An 18970-nucleotide genomic window follows, 5' to 3' on the forward strand; every position below is an offset into this window, starting at 1 on the left:
AAATAAATTATTTCTTCATTTTATGCTTTGCTTCGATTTTCTGTTGAAGATTTGTACATTCAAATAACGTTGTACTACAAAAAGTACTACGGCAGCATAATATGAGTGTGTAAACGTGTGTAAATCATTAATTTTGTTCTCATGCTTTTAATTGCACTCTGGTTGTTATATAGGCTTTAATTTACCAGTACTCGAAATGACTTTTATTTTGACAGACTAGTCAAAATAAACAAACAAAAACACTTTTTGTTCAACAAAAAATCAAATCACATTCAAAAGCCGTCATCGACCAAAATCAAAGGACAATGCACCTGTGTTGTTCATACTAAATATTTTTTTTTTTAATCACTGACCCACAACACTTAAGAATTTTAACCACTATAGTTCTAAACATAAATAACTAATATTGGGATTCTATTCATTCATATTCTGTTATAATTTCATGTACAGCTGCTTTGAACCAAGGCCTGCTGTGAAAAGCGCTATATATATATATATGTATGCGCCTACACATTTTAATTGACCCTGGGAATTTCCTATTGTTTTTAAATTTATGAGTAAAATATTGTCCATGTTACACATTATTTGAAGATACTTGGACGTTTTGTTCTACAACAGAAACTACACATTCATATATCAAACGTGAATTAAGACGGCCTGTTTAATAAACAAAAGTACGTTGCTGACGAGTTGCTGGATACGGACTACAAATACCACAACCATGTGAGCGAACGTGCCTGACGAAACGGGAAACAGTTGTAGTTCCTATCATGCAACTTGTAAGCAACATTCATGTTAGGGGTATGACCGTGTGCACGTTATGTTTTTAAACAAAACATCGAAGCATCTTAAAGTAATGTTTACTACAGACCATATTTCAATCATAAATCCAGAACTGCCATCATAAAAAAACTAAAGGGAAAATCCCTTTTTCTCTACAGGGTTTTTGGACATACTTTGTACACTGCCTGTCATTAATTATAGCAATAATAATACTATTTTTAACCTAAAAAAAAGAAAAGGAGGTCTTTTATTTTGACATGCTTTTTGAGGACGTCAGAAGTTGCTTGACTGATTGTATACATTCCGTTCAAAGGGCAAAATGACATGCATGCTTATATATTTACGTGTTACAATTTAAATCTTTTCATAATCACTAATCTTGTTTGAGTTGTAACAGGTCAGCTGAAGTTTCTTGTACGCAAGTTGTTGTTTCAGAACGCAAAACAATCGCTGGAAAATGACAAACACACTCCGAGGAGAAGTAGTGCAACTATATAAAACTGTGAGTACACTGCCCCCTTCTGCTTATAAATTATATTGGTTTGAGGAGATAAAAAAATCAATAGAGGCTTCTAAATTATGAAACAACTATGTCATGGGGTACATTCTGTCATTATTTACTCACTCTCGTGTTGTTCCAGACCCATATGACTTTCTTTTTTCCGTGGATGTTAGGCAGTGTGTTTGTCACATTCTATACTGTTATTATACTTTCAAGTCACAATTTTAATTTATGATACTAAAGGGAAAAAACATTAAAGTATGCCATATTAAAATTCCACGCCATTCACATCTGACTCTAGGCAGTAGATAATCATAATCCTTTCTTTCTTTCAAGTTGCTTTTTCTTGGACGCGAATACCCAAAAGGCGGAGACCATTTCAGAGACAGACTGAGGGCCGCTTTTGCCAAGAATAAGGATGTGCGAGATCCAGAGAAGATCAAAGAACTCATCAGCCGAGGAGAATTTGTGGTGAAAGAGCTGGAAGCTCTGTATTACCTACGAAAGTACAGAGCTTTGAAGAAGCGATATTATGACACAGACGAGTGACTGCTGAATAAAATCACTTGGCAATGCTTTGCCTGTAATTTTCTTTAACAACAGGGCAATAGTGGTGGTAAAGAAGCTGTGAACACACTAAAGATATCTTTACTTTTCTGTGCATTAACTTAACATAAAATCTAATGTAGTATATGGGAAAACCAGTCTATTTAAATGCCAACATGAAGTATCTCACAAAAGTGAGTACACCCCTCACATTTCTGCAAATATTTGATTATATCTTTTCATGTGACAACACTGAAGAAATGACACTTTGCTACAATGTAAAGTAGTGAGTGTACAGTACATATATATTTACACTGAGATACTGTGTTATATATATATGTATTATTACTTTTTATATAAGAAAATAGACAAGCAGATCTATAGAAATTGAATTTATTTGAAAATCAGAAAAATTAAAATTGTTTTACTTTGGTAAATGGTTATGTTAACCCCAAAATGACAACGCTGTCATTTACTCACTCTCTTGATGTCAAATGAATTCCTAAAGGTTTGAAAAAAACCTGAGGGTGAGTAAATGATGACAGTATTTTTTAGCTGAACTATCCCTTTTGTTGCCATTGGTGTGAAACAATATTGCTGTGTCCGATATGTTTTAGGAGGATCTTTCGAAATAATAAACAGTAGTTGCATGGCAGTGACTTATATTGGCTCAAACATGGTATACATTTAAAATGTGTTTAATAACATTCAAAGTAAAACTTCACAGTAACATTAAAAGTCAGACAGGTGATCACACGACCAGCTCTGAGGTAGACACAAGTCCTGAACTCGTGCATTCTTAAGAAAAACCTCCACATACTGATATATCTGCTCTGCATATGGGGCAAGTGGCATTCTCCTGTGAGCAGAACACAAGACAGGATGGTGGGATTTTACATTTTGCAAAATACTGTGATTGTAAAATACATTTTGGAATTGAGTTTTCAAAATGATCCACACCTTTAACCAGCGGTCAATGCACTTCACATGGTAGTCATGGAGGCATGGGAGCATTCGAAGCCTCTCGCCCGCTTTGTACTCACTGAAACAGATCTGACAGCTGCGAAGAGACAAAAAAGGGCATAAAAACGTATCTTCTATAGGCACCACTTTAAAGGAGTCATGACATGCCTTTTTATTTTTTTAATATGTTCCTTGAGGTTCTCTTATTATATTAGTAAAGTGTTTTCACAAAAAAAACAGTCATGTATTTGACCCTCTGTCAGAAACACTGTTTTGGTGTTGCTTCTCCTTTAAGACTTGACAGTAAACTCCCACTGTTCTAATTGGCTCTCTGCTTTTGACTGACCTGCTCTCTCCTTGTCATCTCACTGCACACCACTATTGTTCGGGCTACAGAAGTGATAAGGTAAAGCAGGCATTGATGTGTTGTTGTGGAGGCAGTCAAATGCAAATATCTACCACAATGTGACATCAAAATGTGGAGGAAGTAGAGAGTCGTTTTGGCAGCTTGGTTTCAAAAAATGCTCCTTTTGCAGTGAAGAGAAGGTTTTGAGTTCTGAAACTTATATTATGTTTTGATTAAACAATGAACTCCTACATGTGAAAAGATAAGGAAAATGTAATTCCTCATGTCATGACCCCTTTGAAAGAAATGCAGTTGATCACTGTTTGAAAATGAAGAAAATTATTAAATTATTTCTATTCTATTAAATTATTAGAGTATGGCAATCCTGGCATCCCGTTCGGTGCATCAGAGTGACTTACTCTGTCTTTCCTGCACTGTGTGAAGGATCATACACTTTTGTGGGCAACCTTTCGATCTCTGCCTTGCTCAAAGTGTTTTTGGCTACAGCACCTTGTTGCTCCTCAAATGCTAAAAGAGCCTGAAAAAGCAAAGGACAATTAAGAAAACAGGTGTTGAGGAAGACCAGCATGTGATTAACTTGCATTAAAAATTCAAACCTCGTAATTATTTCCCTGCAAGTCATCAAACACGTCCATATGCAAGTGAGAAGGTTGTCGGCGCCGGGAATTACGAGTTCTGCCGGTCTGACGGCCTCCCTGTTGTCTTCCTGTCCAATTAAATAATCAAAATCAGAGGCAATAACATGCACTGGCCTTTAAAAGATCATGGTTGCATTTCAACTGTCAACAATTAACATTTTGTATTGTTTTAATCTAAATTTATCATCAATATAAAATCTTGAAATATCAGGGACTTTTTTTTTTCATCTATCTTTTTTTTTTTTTTTACACATAAGATGTGCTCTAAAAAAAGTCATCAACTTTATATTGCTCTTGGTCAGAACTTGCAAGCCATAATGATGTCCGAATTTTGAGTCAGTTCTTTATAGTTACAGTTTTATTCAAAATGGTTCACAAAAACAGTCTGAATGATTCATTAGTGAATCAGTCTGAATCAAAATCATTTTCAAAAATTGGTGACCAGATATCACAAATAACTGGTCAAAAAGGATGGGAACCCTGCAAATTACATAATCAGAGCAGAATCAAAATATTTTTTCTAACCAAGTTGATACATTTGGATCACGTGACAATTAGAGGTGACTTACGGGGTTGCTCTCCAAACATGGCCTGCTGGAGCTCTGAAAATTCTGAGGCTCCATGTGAGAATGATGCAGAGTTGATCATTGAGGCCCATGGAGAGATCCATCCCAAGCCAACATAAGGATCAACCTGCAAAAAATGCATGAAACAATCACTTCCTGAAATCCCATGAAAATTATGATCACAGTATTATGCTTCAATTCTCTAAACTAGCAATACAAATACAGCAAACAATACAACTGACCATTTGGTTGTGGTAATTTCTGCTTGGTGATCTGGAATGTAGCCTCCGCTGCTCTTGCTCCAGTCGCTCTTCTATATCAAATTGTTCCTATATCATACACAAAGGGTGACTCAACTGAATGAAAAGTACAGTATTAGCCTATTCCACTCAACATGATCGAAAGCAGAAGAAAGTCTATAAGGTTCTTTGTCATCAAGGTTCTTGTTTTCATATCTGGTCCCGAAATGTCTGCCATGAGAAAATGGTAAACTTGATCATTTAGAAAAATAACAGCCCACCGCTACTCAACAAGCCGTATCATTTAAGGTAACACGTAGCACATACATTTCAGAACGAGATACTTTTTTCTTTTCTCTCCAAATTTGTTATGCCCAATTCGCTATAAGACCTCGTGGTGGCGTATTGACTCAGGGCAATACTCGTTCCGGGTGGCAGAGGATGAATCTCAGTTGCCTCCGAGTCGGAGAATGTCAATCCATGAATCTTATCACGTGGCTTGTTGAGTGCATTACCACAGAGACATAGCGCGTGTGGAGAAGTCACGCTACTCATCATGTGCCTCACCGAGAGCCTCATTATAGCGACCACAAGGTAGAGTTACCCCACGTGACTCTACCCTCCCAGGAGACCTGGCTAAAGTCACTCAGCACTCCCTGTATTCGAACTTGCGACTCCAGGGGTGGTAGTCAGAGTCTTTACTCGCCGAGTTACCCAGGTCTACCTATACTATAATACCAAGTATAATACTTAATGTTGGGGGCTGTTTTGTTCAAATCTCTAACCCTCTGAATGAGCAATAATAATACAGATGCTTGCCTTAAAAGGCACCACTAATAAAATGTATTTAGGAGGAACATCGCAAATTTGAAATCAACAATTAAAAGTTCAAACCGTGTACCTTTTTTTAATATACAAGGCAAAACATACAGGGTATCTAGCATAGTCATTTTCCAGAATGAAAGGCCATTATCAGATGGTTCCTTTGAATCTATACCGTAAAACATACTTCTTACCGAACAAATTACTTTATTAGCCCAATACATTTTAGGGAATCAAAAACGTACTGAATCACAAATCATTAATTTCGTCAAGTCCGACTTGAAATGAACCAAGAATTGAACCAAGAATGCAGAGTAATTACTGAGCAGTTATATAGCCTTAATGACAATTTATAGTTAGATACACTTTGTGTTTTGTTGTAATTAGTGGTATAAAAAAATGAATTAAAGCTGAAGTGTGTAATTTCTGCACCACTAAGCTGAATTGCAAAAATAAACTATGTGTAAACAAAACAGCTGAATATGCCCCCTGTCTAATTGAAAGTATGTACCCCCATCAGTTGATCGAACAAACAGTCCCGTCCCCAACCCCAGCTGAGTCAGTCTTGTCGTGTAGAACTCAAAACAAACAGGAATATCCATAATGCCACAGAGACAAAATGTACCTATGAATGGCTTAATTTTTATTTACAGTTGTCTCCGCATATTAAGCTTGGATAGGAGAATGTATTTTAACACTGAAAAAGTTACACATTTGAGCTAATTAAAAAAGAAATATTTATAATTTTTACATGTCTGTATAAACACACCATTTGCAAGAATCTGCCCTGTTAAAATGAAATGATAATAATTGTGTAACACACTGCTGTGGGTAGGCAATCCAATGAGAATTGCATTTCATATTTCCAAATATTTACTCCTCAAAAGCACTAAAATAATAATTAATGGAACAGTTAAGGAGAATAAGTCCCACCTGAAGGCTTCTGGCATAAGCCTCATCCTCAACCATCTGAGCTGTACGGACCATACTATCGACACCAACATCCTTGGCATCATCTTCTATGATGACAACATCTTCTGGTATCTGACATGTGGATGTATTTACTGGTCCTCGTATTCTCTCTGCTGTTGGTGTGATCACCAAATAAAACAAAGAGTTAAAATATAGTAGCAAAATCCTGACCTTTAAACCTGTGGATGAAAATAAAGTGAAAAAAGGGACTGGAGGAATGCACAACAAATGACCAAACGCAGTAATTACACATTTGTCAAAACTGAGTTATGACTGAAGACCAGTACAGTGGCATCTATGAAAATGTAACCACCGATCAATTATAGGCTTGAGTGAAGAAAGTTTAAGGCCCAAATTCACTTTGACAATGAATCTCTCTCTCTTTATGGTGAATAATACATACCGGCATCAAGCAATAAATCATGTTCCTCTATGGCAAGTAAAGGGGAGTCTGTCTTGGGCTCTGCTGATGTACTTTTAGAGGCTCTAGATCGTTTCTTGCTATAGAAAGTCTTTTTAGATCTCTGTTCCCTTCCATTGGTGGTGCTTTTCGTCTTCTGCTTAGAGGTGCAACCCATCCCTAACAACTCATTTAAATATGTCTGATCGCTAATTGGATCCAGTACACATGTAGAAGACCCAGCCGAAGAAGAGGGTTTTGAAGATGCAGGAGGATGGGAAACCGAGGACATTGCTGGACGTGGAGACTCCAGCCATTTAAAATGAGATGGTAACAGAGATGAGGCAGCTACAAATCCATTTGCTCCTGGTGTAATGTCAAAGTTCCCGCGGACAATCGCACCTGCATTTGAGTCCTCCAGTTTACGCCGCTTAATTGTTCTTTGGGAGCTTGGAGTCGTACTCAGGTATCCTGGAATGTTTCCTCGTCTTTCTAATTTTCTACCATCTGAATGGGACGATGTAGCCTAAAGATAAGGACAACATGGCGAGACTTTCATGTGGCACCAAGCATAACAACATTTATGAAAACAATTTCAGAGCTTGGTTATATCTGGAATGGAATATTAGCAAACTTCTTAATTTGCATTATACGCTGTATACTGCCTTTCATTTTTTTTTTTTTTTTTATAAATGGTAAGTGAAAACACTTGCAGTATTTCAAACTGCAGTATGTTACATTGTTCTCACGTGATCTCAGTAAATTGCATGTTTTAGTCAGTGGGTGCCATCAAAGGAATAGTTCACCCAAAAATGAAAATTCTCTCATCATTTACTTCCACATGCCATCCCAGATGTGTATGACTTTCTTTCCTCAGAACACAAATTAAGAGTTCTAGAAGAATATCTCTGCTCTGTAGGCCTATAGAATACAAGTGAATGGATGCCAAAATCTTGACACACCAAAAAGCACATAAATGCAGCAACTCCAGTGGTTAAATTCATGTCTTCAACAGATCAATATTTAAGTCCAATTTTGCTAGAAATTCTTCACCCTGCTCAGTAGATGGTGATATGCATGAAGAATGTGAATCCCCAAAAACAAAAGAAGAATGTGAAAGTTAAAGTGGAGATTGATTGAGCAGGGAGGAGACTTTATAGTAAAAATGTACTTAAATATTGATCTGTTTCTCACCACATCTATCATATCGTTTCTGAACACTGGATTCACATGGATTAGGCTACTTTTATGCTGACTTGATTTTTGGAGCTTCAAAATTTTGGCACCCATTCACTTGAATTGTATGAACCAAAAGAGCTGAGATATTCTTCTAAAAATCTTAATTTGTGTTCTGCTGAAGAAAGTTATGCACATCTGGGATGGCATAAGAGTGAGTAAATGATGAGAATTTGTTATTTTTGTGTGAATTATTCCTTTGAAGCCCAATGTGGCCCCTGTACCAAACAACTGCTCTACCCCCTCTATTGTGCGGGACATAACGCACCAAGTGACCCTGCTTTTTTAGTGGGTTTTCATAAATTATTATTATTGCTTTGTTTTGAACATGTTTTATGCGCAACAGTAACTCTCTCTTGTCGGCATTAAAGAAAATGTAGACCCTACACATAAACTGATATTAATGTAATTGTTTCATACATTATGATAATGAAAATAACTTTAATCTTTTAATTTCTGTAATCATGTCACCCTTTTATATATATTTTTTTAAATCAGATTCATGTAGTGTGTACAGTATCAAAGATAAGTGATGTATTTTAAAAGTTGTCAATCACAAACACCTATAAAATACCAATTTTTTTTATACTTTCTGGCAAACAGCCATAAAAAGGAATGTAAATTACAGTATGTGTGCTACATTTTTAAAATCGTAGCATAGAGTTTTTATTTTATAGGGGCATAGCTTTCGCAACTCGGTACTCAATACTCAGGAGTACTTTTAAATGAGCAACTCTTTTATTGTTACTTGAGTAGATTTTAGGACAGGTACTTTTACTCTACTCATACTAAATCTTTAAAGATGTAACAGTGCTTTTACTTGAGTATTATTACGCTGTACTCTTTCCACCCCTAACAATGAGTCAAAAAGAAGATGTTAAACATGGCAGCTGATATTACTTTGTTTATTTGTTGGACTGGAAAATAAATATGCTAAGATAAAGTGCACTGACTATGCATATATACTACTCATACAGAAATTCACATACTGTGCACAGTACACATAATGCAAACTGCAGTAATAGCAAGAGTAGTACAGTAGTATGCCATTCTGAATGCAACCCTTTTCTCTTACCACACTTCTGTCATCATCTTTTTGGGAATGCCGTTTTCCTCTGTGAGTCATGGGGCTGTAAAGGAAAGCTAGATACTTCATTGCAGTCAGTAATTTCAAGAAGTTAACAATGTTCAATGTACAGAGATTAAACCTACTGCATAACAAAAACACAAGCTCCTGCTTATAACAAACATCTCATCAATACATATTTACATCAGAAATTATACCTAGGGGTCTCTGGGATGATAATGGACGACAATTCATGAGAAAGCCCGGGGTCTTCCAAAAGGAAATCGCTGTCATTCAACAAACAGGCATTGTTGAGAGAGTCAGGAGTGTCTGACTCCATCCAGGGACGGTACAGAGGACTGCTCGGCTCCGAGCTCTCCTGTATGTGAAACATTACTTCTGATTATGGCTTATTGGAGTCGTCCTGTGGCTACAGTTGACAGCTGGTGTGCTGATGAATCTATATAAAGAGAAACGTATGCATATCAGATACATAAAAGCCTTTATAAACTCATAAAGACCAGAGGCTAAGGGGGGAGGGGGGATCAGTTCTTGGTTAGTGAAACTGTTTTCATCATATGTTTTGACATACAATCGTTATCATTACAGTGTTTATACAACAATATCATTACTGAAGTGTATAACCATTGGATTTAACGGTTAACCAGAGAACTTGCTAACCAGTTAGCAAGCCAAATTACATTAAGATCGTTTTTAAGGCGATAGTTTAATACAAAACTTCACCAGTTCGCAGTTTTATAATATAATGAAAATTAACTTTTTTTTACTTACCATCTTGATACAACATAACAACGTGAAACGCAAATTTTTCGCTTAGATACCGCATCATCGATTATTGAAGTCACCATGGCAAATACCGCCATTGAGCATTCAGTTTTTCCGGTTATGTCACTTCCGGCATATCATGGCTAGTTAGCTTTATATTTAAAGGACCCTAAATATATTTCTTCACTTTCAATTTGAGGAACATTTCTTCCGTTTTTCACGTCAAAATATATATTAAAATCTATTTAAATATATTCTTTAAAATAAGTCACAAATAAAAGAGGCAAATCAATTAAGTCTTTTGCACGTTGACCATTAAATTACTATTCTCACCAAGCTTGGGAACGGAATTTTGAGCGAGTCTAAAATTTTTGTGAAGCTCCCTGCAAATACTGAGGTTATATGACTTTGTATTAAAACTCTTGCATCAACTTGCGATATTTTACCTAAAACAACAAGGGAGCATTTTTGAGAAAACAGCTGACCCTTAAGCAAATTTTTCTAACGTTTCAATGTTATTTTCATAATTTCTAAAAGGTATCAAATTGAAAACAAAAGCAATATCTTGAATAAAAACATGGACATTTATTATTTGGATAATGAGTTTACAAATAGTTAAATTAATATTCTTTATGTTCTTGCCCTTTTTAGGGTTAAACTGCACTACCATGGGAAAATTACTTTCTTTTTTCTTCTTTATTTAATCCCAATTTCTCCCAATTTTGAATGCCCAATTCCCACAGTAGGTCTTCGTGATGGTGCGGTTACTAACCTCTATCCGGGTGGCAGAGGACAAGTCTCAGTTGCCTCTGCTTTTGAGACCGTCAATCCACGCATCTTATCACATGGCTCATTGTGCATGACACCGTGGAGACTCCGCATGTGGAGGCTCATGCTACTCTCCGCACACAATTTACCACATGCCTCATTGAGAGCAAGAACCACTAATCGCGACCATGAGGAGGTTACCCCATGTGACTCTACCCTTGCTAGCAACCGGGCCAATTTGGTTGCTTAGGAGACCTGGCTGGAGTCACTCAGCACACCTAGGATTCGAACTCACGACTCCAGGGGTGGTAGTCAGAGTCAATACTCACTGAGCTACCCTGGCCCCTGCGAATAGGGACTTTCTAAGATTGGAGCATCAGGTTGACACTGGACTCTTCATTAGAATGAAAAACATAACAGAAGCATTAATTTGATCTAATCAGATAACCATTTAATTTAAAACAACAGGAGGACAATTATTGATTCAAATGAACAAACTGATTAAAAAAAAACTAAATACAGAGACCACTAACTTAGTCATATATACTTTTAAAAAAATGTAACAGCTTAAATCATTCACAACATCTGAACATGTAATGGTAACATAAGAATGGAAAGACATTTTCAGAAGAGCATGGAATGAAGGGACTTTCGAACAGTGGCCATCTCCTGTTGCTGCTGTAAATATAAAATAATAACAATTTCTGTGTAAATTATTCATAAATCAATTATTGTGCAAATTGTTGCTTGTGTTTCATGAGTGAGACCCAATGACTAAACCAAGAAAAATCTAAATGTTTAATAGGCTCACAACATGCTTTTTAAATTTAAAGGATCTACCTTTTTCCATTTAAAAAAACTTTGCAAGGCAATGAAGAATACACCAAATGTTATATTAAAAGTCTATTTAAAGCAGACATCCAGAAGAAACCTAAATGCGGTGATGTTAAATCTCCTTTGTAGATGCACTCACTGTGTCCATCATTATCTTCTTCTGCAGCAGGGCCATTTCCTTTTTAAGCTCCATCTGGGTGCCCTGCAGGAAAGCTTCATGGCCTTTTTCCATCTCTTCCATGTTCTGCACAGAAATTGATCTCGTTCAAATGAAATAAATAAAAAAAGTTGGTCTTGCTTTAAGTTCAAGTACTTAAAACGATGATGGCATCTCTAACCTTGACAAACTGCTCATACAGGTCTTTGATGGTTTTTATTTTTTGGTTTTGCACAACTCTTGCCTGCTGGAGCAGCTTCTGCTGCTGGCGAAACAAATTCTGTAAAAAAAGGAATGAGAAGTTCAAAGGAAAAGCTATATGATTGTAGACATTTATGTCAAACAACTCTAAATGGCTGCAAGGTACTGAAAGGCATTGCATTATATTTTACCAAATGCGTCATGTGCCCAAAAATCACATTACAAACTATAAACTTCTTGGCTACATTTCGAAGAGGAGATCTGTAGTTAAGCGACGTAACTCACTGAAGCCAACAGTTAATAATGTAGTCTCTCATCTAATGTCCAGCACTTACATTCAGTTTCTCCTCCTGTTCTTCAGATTTCTGAGCATCAGTTTCCCATTGCTGAAGTACAGAGAACACCTGCTGGGAATACTCTTGTGTCAGCTTCTGCCTGCAAAAAGGCAATCAAATATCGTTGTTTCTGAACATCAATAAAGAAGTGAATAAAAAAAGACGTGCCATTTTCTACTGCTCATTTACCTCTGATTCTGCTGGGTTTTCCACATCTGCTCTAGTTTCTGAGTGCTGCCCTTTAAAGAGTGTTTAGTAAGAGACTCCAAGCGCTTCCTTTTGGTCTGCATGGCCTTGCTTATGTCCGCTAAATGGCCATTCAATCGTGTGTATTTGAGAATAAAACAGTATATAATGACAGGCTGTTTTAACACAAGGCAATATTATCAAAGTGACATCACTGAGATATCAATGCACAATAAGCAAAACTTACCACCAAATCTTTCTAGCATTGACTGAACTTCATTCCTGGGATAAAGCACAGTAAATGTGTACATGTTTGTGATTTTTTTCTTTTTTAATTTTCTTTAGAGAAAGGGCTTCACAACTATGGCCAAGTATAAATGTCTTGGTACTTACCCCACACCGACACTTGGGTCATCGTCATCAAATGTATCTGCAGATCGTTTCTTGGCCAGTTTGTCAATGATTGGAGTTTCTAATGCAACAAAATAAAAATTATAGGAGCAAAATAAAAGAGCATAAAAAACCTTCACAGCTACAGTATGTCCCTTGTAATATAATATTTGTGTTATTTAATTTCAAAATAATTCAGTCCAAGTTATCTGAACCTAAAGGAATAGTTCACTGCTGAGATCATTTTCCCCATTTAATCACCCTCATTCCATCCAAGATGTGTATGACTTTCTTTCTTCTGTAGAACCCAAATTAAGATTTTTTTGAAAAATATTTCAGACCATACAAGTGAATGGTGAATACAACTCCAGTGTTTAAATTCATATCTTCTGAAATTATATGATTGGTGTGCTTGAGATACAAATACATTTTTAAGTCCCTTTTTTACTATAAATTTCCACCTTTGACCAGCAGGTGGCAGTATGCACAAATAATGTGAATTGCCAAAAAACAAAAGTAGAATATGGAAGTGAAAAAAAGCACTTACAGTTGAATTCAGAAGTTTACATACACAGCCATATACATTTAAATGCAGTTTTTCACAATTCCTGACATGTAATCGTAGAAAACTTTCCCTGTCTTTGGTCAGTTAGGATCACTACTTTATTTTAAGAATGTGAAATGTCACAATAATAGTAGAGAGAATGATTTATTTCAGGGTTTATTTCTTTCATCACATTCCCAGTGGGTCAGAAGTTTACATACACTTTGTTAGTATTTGGTGCATTGCCTTTAAATCATTTAACTTGGGTCAAATATTTTGAGTAGCCTTCCACAAGCTTCTCACAATAAGTAGCTGCAATTTTGGCCCATTCCTTTTTCAGTTCTGCCCACAAAATTTCTATCGGATTGAGGTCAGGCCTTTGGCCACTCCTGTACCTTGACTTTGTTGTCCTTAAGCCATTTTGCCACTACTTTGGAGGTTTGCTTTGGGACATTGTCCATTGGGAAGACCCATCTGCGACTGAGCTTTAACTTCCTGGCTGATGTCTTGAGATGTTACTTTAACATATCCTCATAACTTCCCTTCCCCGTGATGCCATCTATTTTGTGAAGTGCACCAGTCCCTCCTGCAGCAAAGCACCCCCACAACATGATGCTGCCACCCCCATGCTTCACGGTTGGGATGGTGTTCTTTGGCTTGCAAGCCTCACCCTTTTTCCTCCAAACATAATAATGGCCATTGTGCCCAAACAGTTCGATTTTCATTTCATCTGACCAAAGGGCATTTCTCAAAAAAGTATCATCTTTGTCCCCATGTGCAATTGCAAACTGTAGTCAGGCGTTTTTTTATGGCAGTTTGGAGCAGTGGCTACTTTCTTGCTGAGCAATCTTTCAGGTTATGTCGATATAGGACTCGTTTTACTGTGGATATAGATACTTGTCTACCTGTTTCCTCCAGAATCTTCACAAGGTCCTTTGCTGTTGTTCTGGAATTGATTTGCACTTTTTCGCACCGAACTACGTTCGGACAGAATGCGTCTCCTTCTTGAGCTGTATGATGGCTGGGTGGTCCCATGGTGTTTATACTTGCATACTATTGTTTGTATAGATGGATATTGTACCTTCAGGCATTTGGAAATTGCCCCCAAAGATGAACCAGACATGTGGAGGTCCACAATTTCTTTTCTGAGGTCTTGGCTGATTTCTTTTGATTTTCCCATGATGTCAAGCAAAGAGGCACTGAGTTTGAAGGTAGGCCGTAAAATACATCCAGAGGTACACCTCCAATTCAGTACACATATCAGAATCTAATTGTCTAAAGCCATGAAATAATTTTCAGAAACTTTCCAAGCTGCTTAAAGGCACAGTTAACTTAGTGTATGTAAACTTCTGACGCACTGAAATTTTGATATAGTCAATTAAAAGTGAAACAATCTGCCTGTAAACAATTGTTGTAATTTACTTGTGTCCTGCACAAAGTAGATGTCCTAAACGACTTGCCAAAACTATAGTTTGTTAATATGAAATCCGTGGAGTGGTTAAAAAATTAGTTTTAATGACTTCAACCTAATTGTATGTAAACCTCTGACTTCAACTGTAAATATTAATCTATTTCTCACCCACGCTTACCGTGGGTGAGAAACATATCATAACATATCATATCGATTCAGAAGACATGGATTAAACCACAGGAGTCGTACCAATTACTTTTGTGTTGACTGTGTTTTTTGGAGATTCAAGGTTGTGGCCACCATTCACTTGCATTGTATAGACATACAGAGCTGAAATACTCTTCTAAAAATTATAATTTGTGTTCTGCAGAAGAAAGGAAATCATATACATTTGGGATGGATTCACGAGGAGAGAATTTTAATTTTTTTTTGGGTGAACTATCCCTTTTTATATCACTAATAAAAAAAGTACCAAGGTAACACCATGGTTATTTGGACGTGGTACCATTTATATATTTATTGACAAGTACCATAGTGATACTTTGACCATGGAGTAACAATAATACAATGGTATTTAAATATAATAATAATGAACATTTTTCTTTATTAATTATTCATTATTAATCATTCAGTGCAGTGCTATTACCATCTGATTCCATACATGTACCTATACTTTTTGCATAATTTACAAAATAGAGGACGTCCCAAAATGTTCCCAAAGGTCGGTTTTGTCCGATTTGGCACCCACTATAGCTAAGTGACCCACCGTCTCTTGTATCATCGTCCGATCCACTTAGTTCTTTCTTTTCCTCATCTATCTTGAAGTCAAAAGTTTTGAGGTCTGTAGTGTTATCAGCGTGTTTGGTCTTCTTGTTCAGTTTTCTCCCTGATGAGGCCATAGTCCTGCTGTATAATGAATATTTAGTTACCTATTAAAGCAGTGGTAAACTTAAATTATCTGTACAGATAAAGGATTTATCATCGACCAGATACATAAAAACTAGCTGAAAGACAGAGGGGCTTACAAAAACTAAACATATTTGTGATTTGGATCACAGCTTACCGTCAATTACAATTAAAAACCACTGAAACAGGCTTCCTCGAAATCCCAGTGACGACGCGATTAACAAATAGTTTATTCACAAGCTAAAACGTATTATACAAAATATAATTTCTGTGAGAACTTCCACATAATCTGCGTTATTTTACATGACGATCTTACCTACACACTTGTCAGTCACTTCAGCCTATTAAATTATCAAAATTGTAATTTTTTTACACTATTTACTTGTTCCGTTAACTAAAATGAAAATACTTCTGTCAGTCGTTTTAAAACGTGTCAACGCGAGTCTCTGTAGCAGTTTTCCCGCTGTTTTAAACCTGCGCGCGAGATGATTTCCGCATCACATAATGTGACTTATTAAGCCAGTGATTAAAAATATACCTTAAACATGAGCTATCGAACAATTAAAGAATCAAAATCACATGTTCAAGACATTTTTAAGGCAATTTATTATATTCATTGTTGTTTCACTTAGTCTTACATTAAGCTCACAGGTTAGTTAAAAAAAAAAAAAAAAAAGTACTTTTACTCCTACGGGTTTAAATTATTTGTATAACATACAATATATACAACAAAAGACAAAATATTGAAAGTAAAAAGGACACAAAGTTATCACATTCAAACAAATTCGTTCAAAGTTCTACTTGCTAAAAAAAGTATTAAGATGGCTCAGTCAGTTGTTGACAGGATGTGAGGACAAATTGTCCTACAGGTAGCATGAGCAGTGTTTATTCCATTTTCTGTAGCAATGACAGCATTTGTTCACGGAAGATTAACTAGTTCTCCTCGCACACATAATGTCCATGTTCATCTCTTCAAAGTCAGGGTTTTCTGCCAGTAGCTTTCCTCCTCCCTACAGGTAACAAATGGTACTGATAACAAAAGAGAAATATTAAATCAACAATTAATCAACTAGACAAGACTTTCCAAAATTTTCAAAACTTACTTTAATGGCTGCACAACAGAAACTTGATGTTCTACAGGATCGAGTGCACAGATTCCTTGCAAACATGATCCCTGAATCCCAGGAACAAGAGTTGCCACCAGTAAGAACAATGTTCTTGTAGAAGTGGGGCTGCATCTCTGGACATAAAGAATAGATGTATTGTAAGTATTTTCAATGCAATACAATTTTAAACCACAAATACGTCTTAGATAATGAATGTGGATGACCTCTCCTACCCTCTAGCATGTTGTTAATGGAGTTGACTATAATAGCCTCTTGCATGCCTATCTCCTGAATGCCGATGTCAAAGGAGTGAAAGAGCATCTCTGGGACAGCAAACCTCAGTCAGATGAATAATCTGCTCCCCCGTCTTATATTTGCCTTTGAATCTCTTCTCGTGGCTAAAACAAAAAATATAAATGAAATTGCTAGTAGAGCAATTCAAAGATAGAGAGACATGCTTTTGCACCATAGCATAATTTTGAGAATCAAACAGACTCAAGAGCTTAAAATGGTGAAAGGGGGGTAGCTCTGGGTAGCTCACCAAGTAAAGACGCTGACTACCACACCAGAGTTGCAAGTTTTAATCCAGGGTGCGCTGAGTGAATCCAGTCAGGCTTCCTATGCAACCAATTGGCCTCCTTAGTCGCTATAATGTGGTGCTCGCTCTTGGTGGGGTACGTGGTGGGCTGTGCGTGGATGCCGCAGAGAATAGCATAAGCCTCCACACGCGCTTTGTCTCCGCGGTAACAAGCTCAACAAGCCACGTGATAAGATGCAAGGATTGATGGTCTCAGACATGGAGGCAACTGAGATTCGTCCTCTGCCACTCGATTTGAGAAGAGTCACTACGCCACCACAAGGACCTAGAGCGCATTGGGGGGGAAATGTTACACCAAAAAAATGGTGAAAAGGAATTGATCTCTTGTACACTGAAATGCTTACCTTACAAAATCCCTTTTTGATGGCACTGAAGTCTGGCAGTAAGTAGTCCCTCATCACAATATGATATTCTCCTTTCAATCTGTCATACCACCAAATTTATCTACAATTCACTTTGATTATACAGGCTTTTCAATTATATCACATCCAAAGAACTGACAGAAAATGTAAGCATTCTTACCTGCATGAAATTAACTTTTTCAAATGGTTGGTGAGCAGCTTTCCCCCAACATGTATTCTAGGAATTTGAGAAGCTATGTTGAGATCAATAAAATGATCTTTAGTGCATGACTATGAATTCAAATTTATATTAGCTTAGCTCCAAATGCCCCGCTTCATTTTCCTTCCCCTGCAATACGGGACAATGTATGTCTCGGAGAAGCCACTGTCCACCACAATTCAACACAGCTCCAAGTTGTTCTCATGGAAGTATCGATGTGCGCTCAAAGATAAAGCTGAAACAAGACATTTCATACTCACAGAGTTATAAACATGCAATGCGACCAATAATCCTTTATCCTAATAAATAATACTAATTTCACTGAAGCTGAACAGTGGACTCACCATTAATTCTGAGGGCTGCCTGGAACTGATATTCCTCAAATATAATCTCATTCATGGACTCTTGAATTGATGTGAAGTTAAAATACTGTTCTGATATAAAAATGTTGGTATCTACAATGTCCACCTTTGAACAGAAGCATTGAAGATGGCACAGATTTGATATGATGTGCAGATCAGATAAATCTTTACATTCTGAACCTGGTGTTTTCATTATTATTTTTTTATACAGACTTAATCCATGCTTAGTTCTATGAAAAATCTGGCTTACAGTGAGGCACTTACAATGGAATTGAATGGGGCCAATTCATAAAAGTTAAAACACACAGTTTCAAAAGTATAGCTAACATGCTTTTAGTGTGACAATATCACTTACTAACCTTTTCTGTGTAAAGTTATAATCAATTTCATTGCAATGACGACATAACTTCAGTGACAAATAACTTGAAGCTCATCCGCGTAGTACAGTCATCCGCCACAAAAATGGCATTTTACAATTAGTCACATTTCTACCTTTAAACTGTCCAAATATTGTCCCTCTTCACTTCCATTGTAAGTGTCTCACCGTAACCTTATTTTTTTTTTTAAAGGAGGGATGAGTCGAAATGAATATGTGTACCACATTTTAAGCAACAAATGCTGTTGATTGAGTTCAATTTTCATTGAACACGAAATTAGCATTTAAAGGTGAAGTGTGTTAAATCTGCACCATTAGCGTCATCAAATGGAACTGCAAAAATAGTGAC

General features: G+C 36.7%; 3 protein-coding genes and 1 pseudogene across 3 annotated transcripts; 1 reads left to right on the forward strand and 3 right to left on the reverse strand.

Annotated features, from left to right (window-relative positions):
- The first annotated feature begins 1061 nt into the window (after nucleotides 1-1061).
- Nucleotides 1062-1842, forward strand: lyrm5b (LYR motif containing 5b). Its single transcript, XM_052123043.1, has 2 exons — nucleotides 1062-1285; nucleotides 1622-1842. Exons 1-2 carry the CDS (start codon nucleotides 1241-1243, stop codon nucleotides 1832-1834), a joined length of 258 nt encoding a protein of 85 aa, XP_051979003.1. The 5' UTR covers nucleotides 1062-1240; the 3' UTR covers nucleotides 1835-1842.
- A 710-nt stretch (nucleotides 1843-2552) lies between these two features.
- Nucleotides 2553-9995, reverse strand: LOC127640458 (uncharacterized). The gene is made up of 11 exons (XM_052123042.1): nucleotides 9893-9995; nucleotides 9319-9560; nucleotides 9110-9164; nucleotides 6802-7324; nucleotides 6360-6511; nucleotides 4608-4694; nucleotides 4369-4492; nucleotides 3758-3867; nucleotides 3560-3678; nucleotides 2792-2891; nucleotides 2553-2690 (listed from the first exon to the last, which is right to left on the reverse strand). The coding sequence occupies exons 2-11, from the start codon at nucleotides 9492-9494 to the stop codon at nucleotides 2631-2633; spliced, it is 1506 nt and encodes a 501-aa protein (XP_051979002.1). The 5' UTR covers nucleotides 9495-9560; nucleotides 9893-9995; the 3' UTR covers nucleotides 2553-2630.
- A 1283-nt stretch (nucleotides 9996-11278) lies between these two features.
- On the reverse strand, nucleotides 11279-15611 carry LOC127640696 (synaptonemal complex protein 3-like). Its single transcript, XM_052123393.1, has 9 exons — nucleotides 15479-15611; nucleotides 15359-15361; nucleotides 12761-12839; nucleotides 12615-12649; nucleotides 12371-12488; nucleotides 12182-12281; nucleotides 11827-11925; nucleotides 11628-11732; nucleotides 11279-11332 (listed from the first exon to the last, which is right to left on the reverse strand). Exons 1-9 carry the CDS (start codon nucleotides 15609-15611, stop codon nucleotides 11279-11281), a joined length of 726 nt encoding a protein of 241 aa, XP_051979353.1.
- A 971-nt stretch (nucleotides 15612-16582) lies between these two features.
- LOC127640271 (actin-related protein 6-like) lies at nucleotides 16583-18438 on the reverse strand (annotated as a pseudogene).
- Between the last annotated feature and the right edge of the window lie 532 nt (nucleotides 18439-18970).

Source organism: Xyrauchen texanus, chromosome 49, assembly GCF_025860055.1.
Source record: "Xyrauchen texanus isolate HMW12.3.18 chromosome 49, RBS_HiC_50CHRs, whole genome shotgun sequence".
In the NCBI taxonomy this organism is placed as follows: Eukaryota; Metazoa; Chordata; class Actinopteri; order Cypriniformes; family Catostomidae; genus Xyrauchen; species Xyrauchen texanus.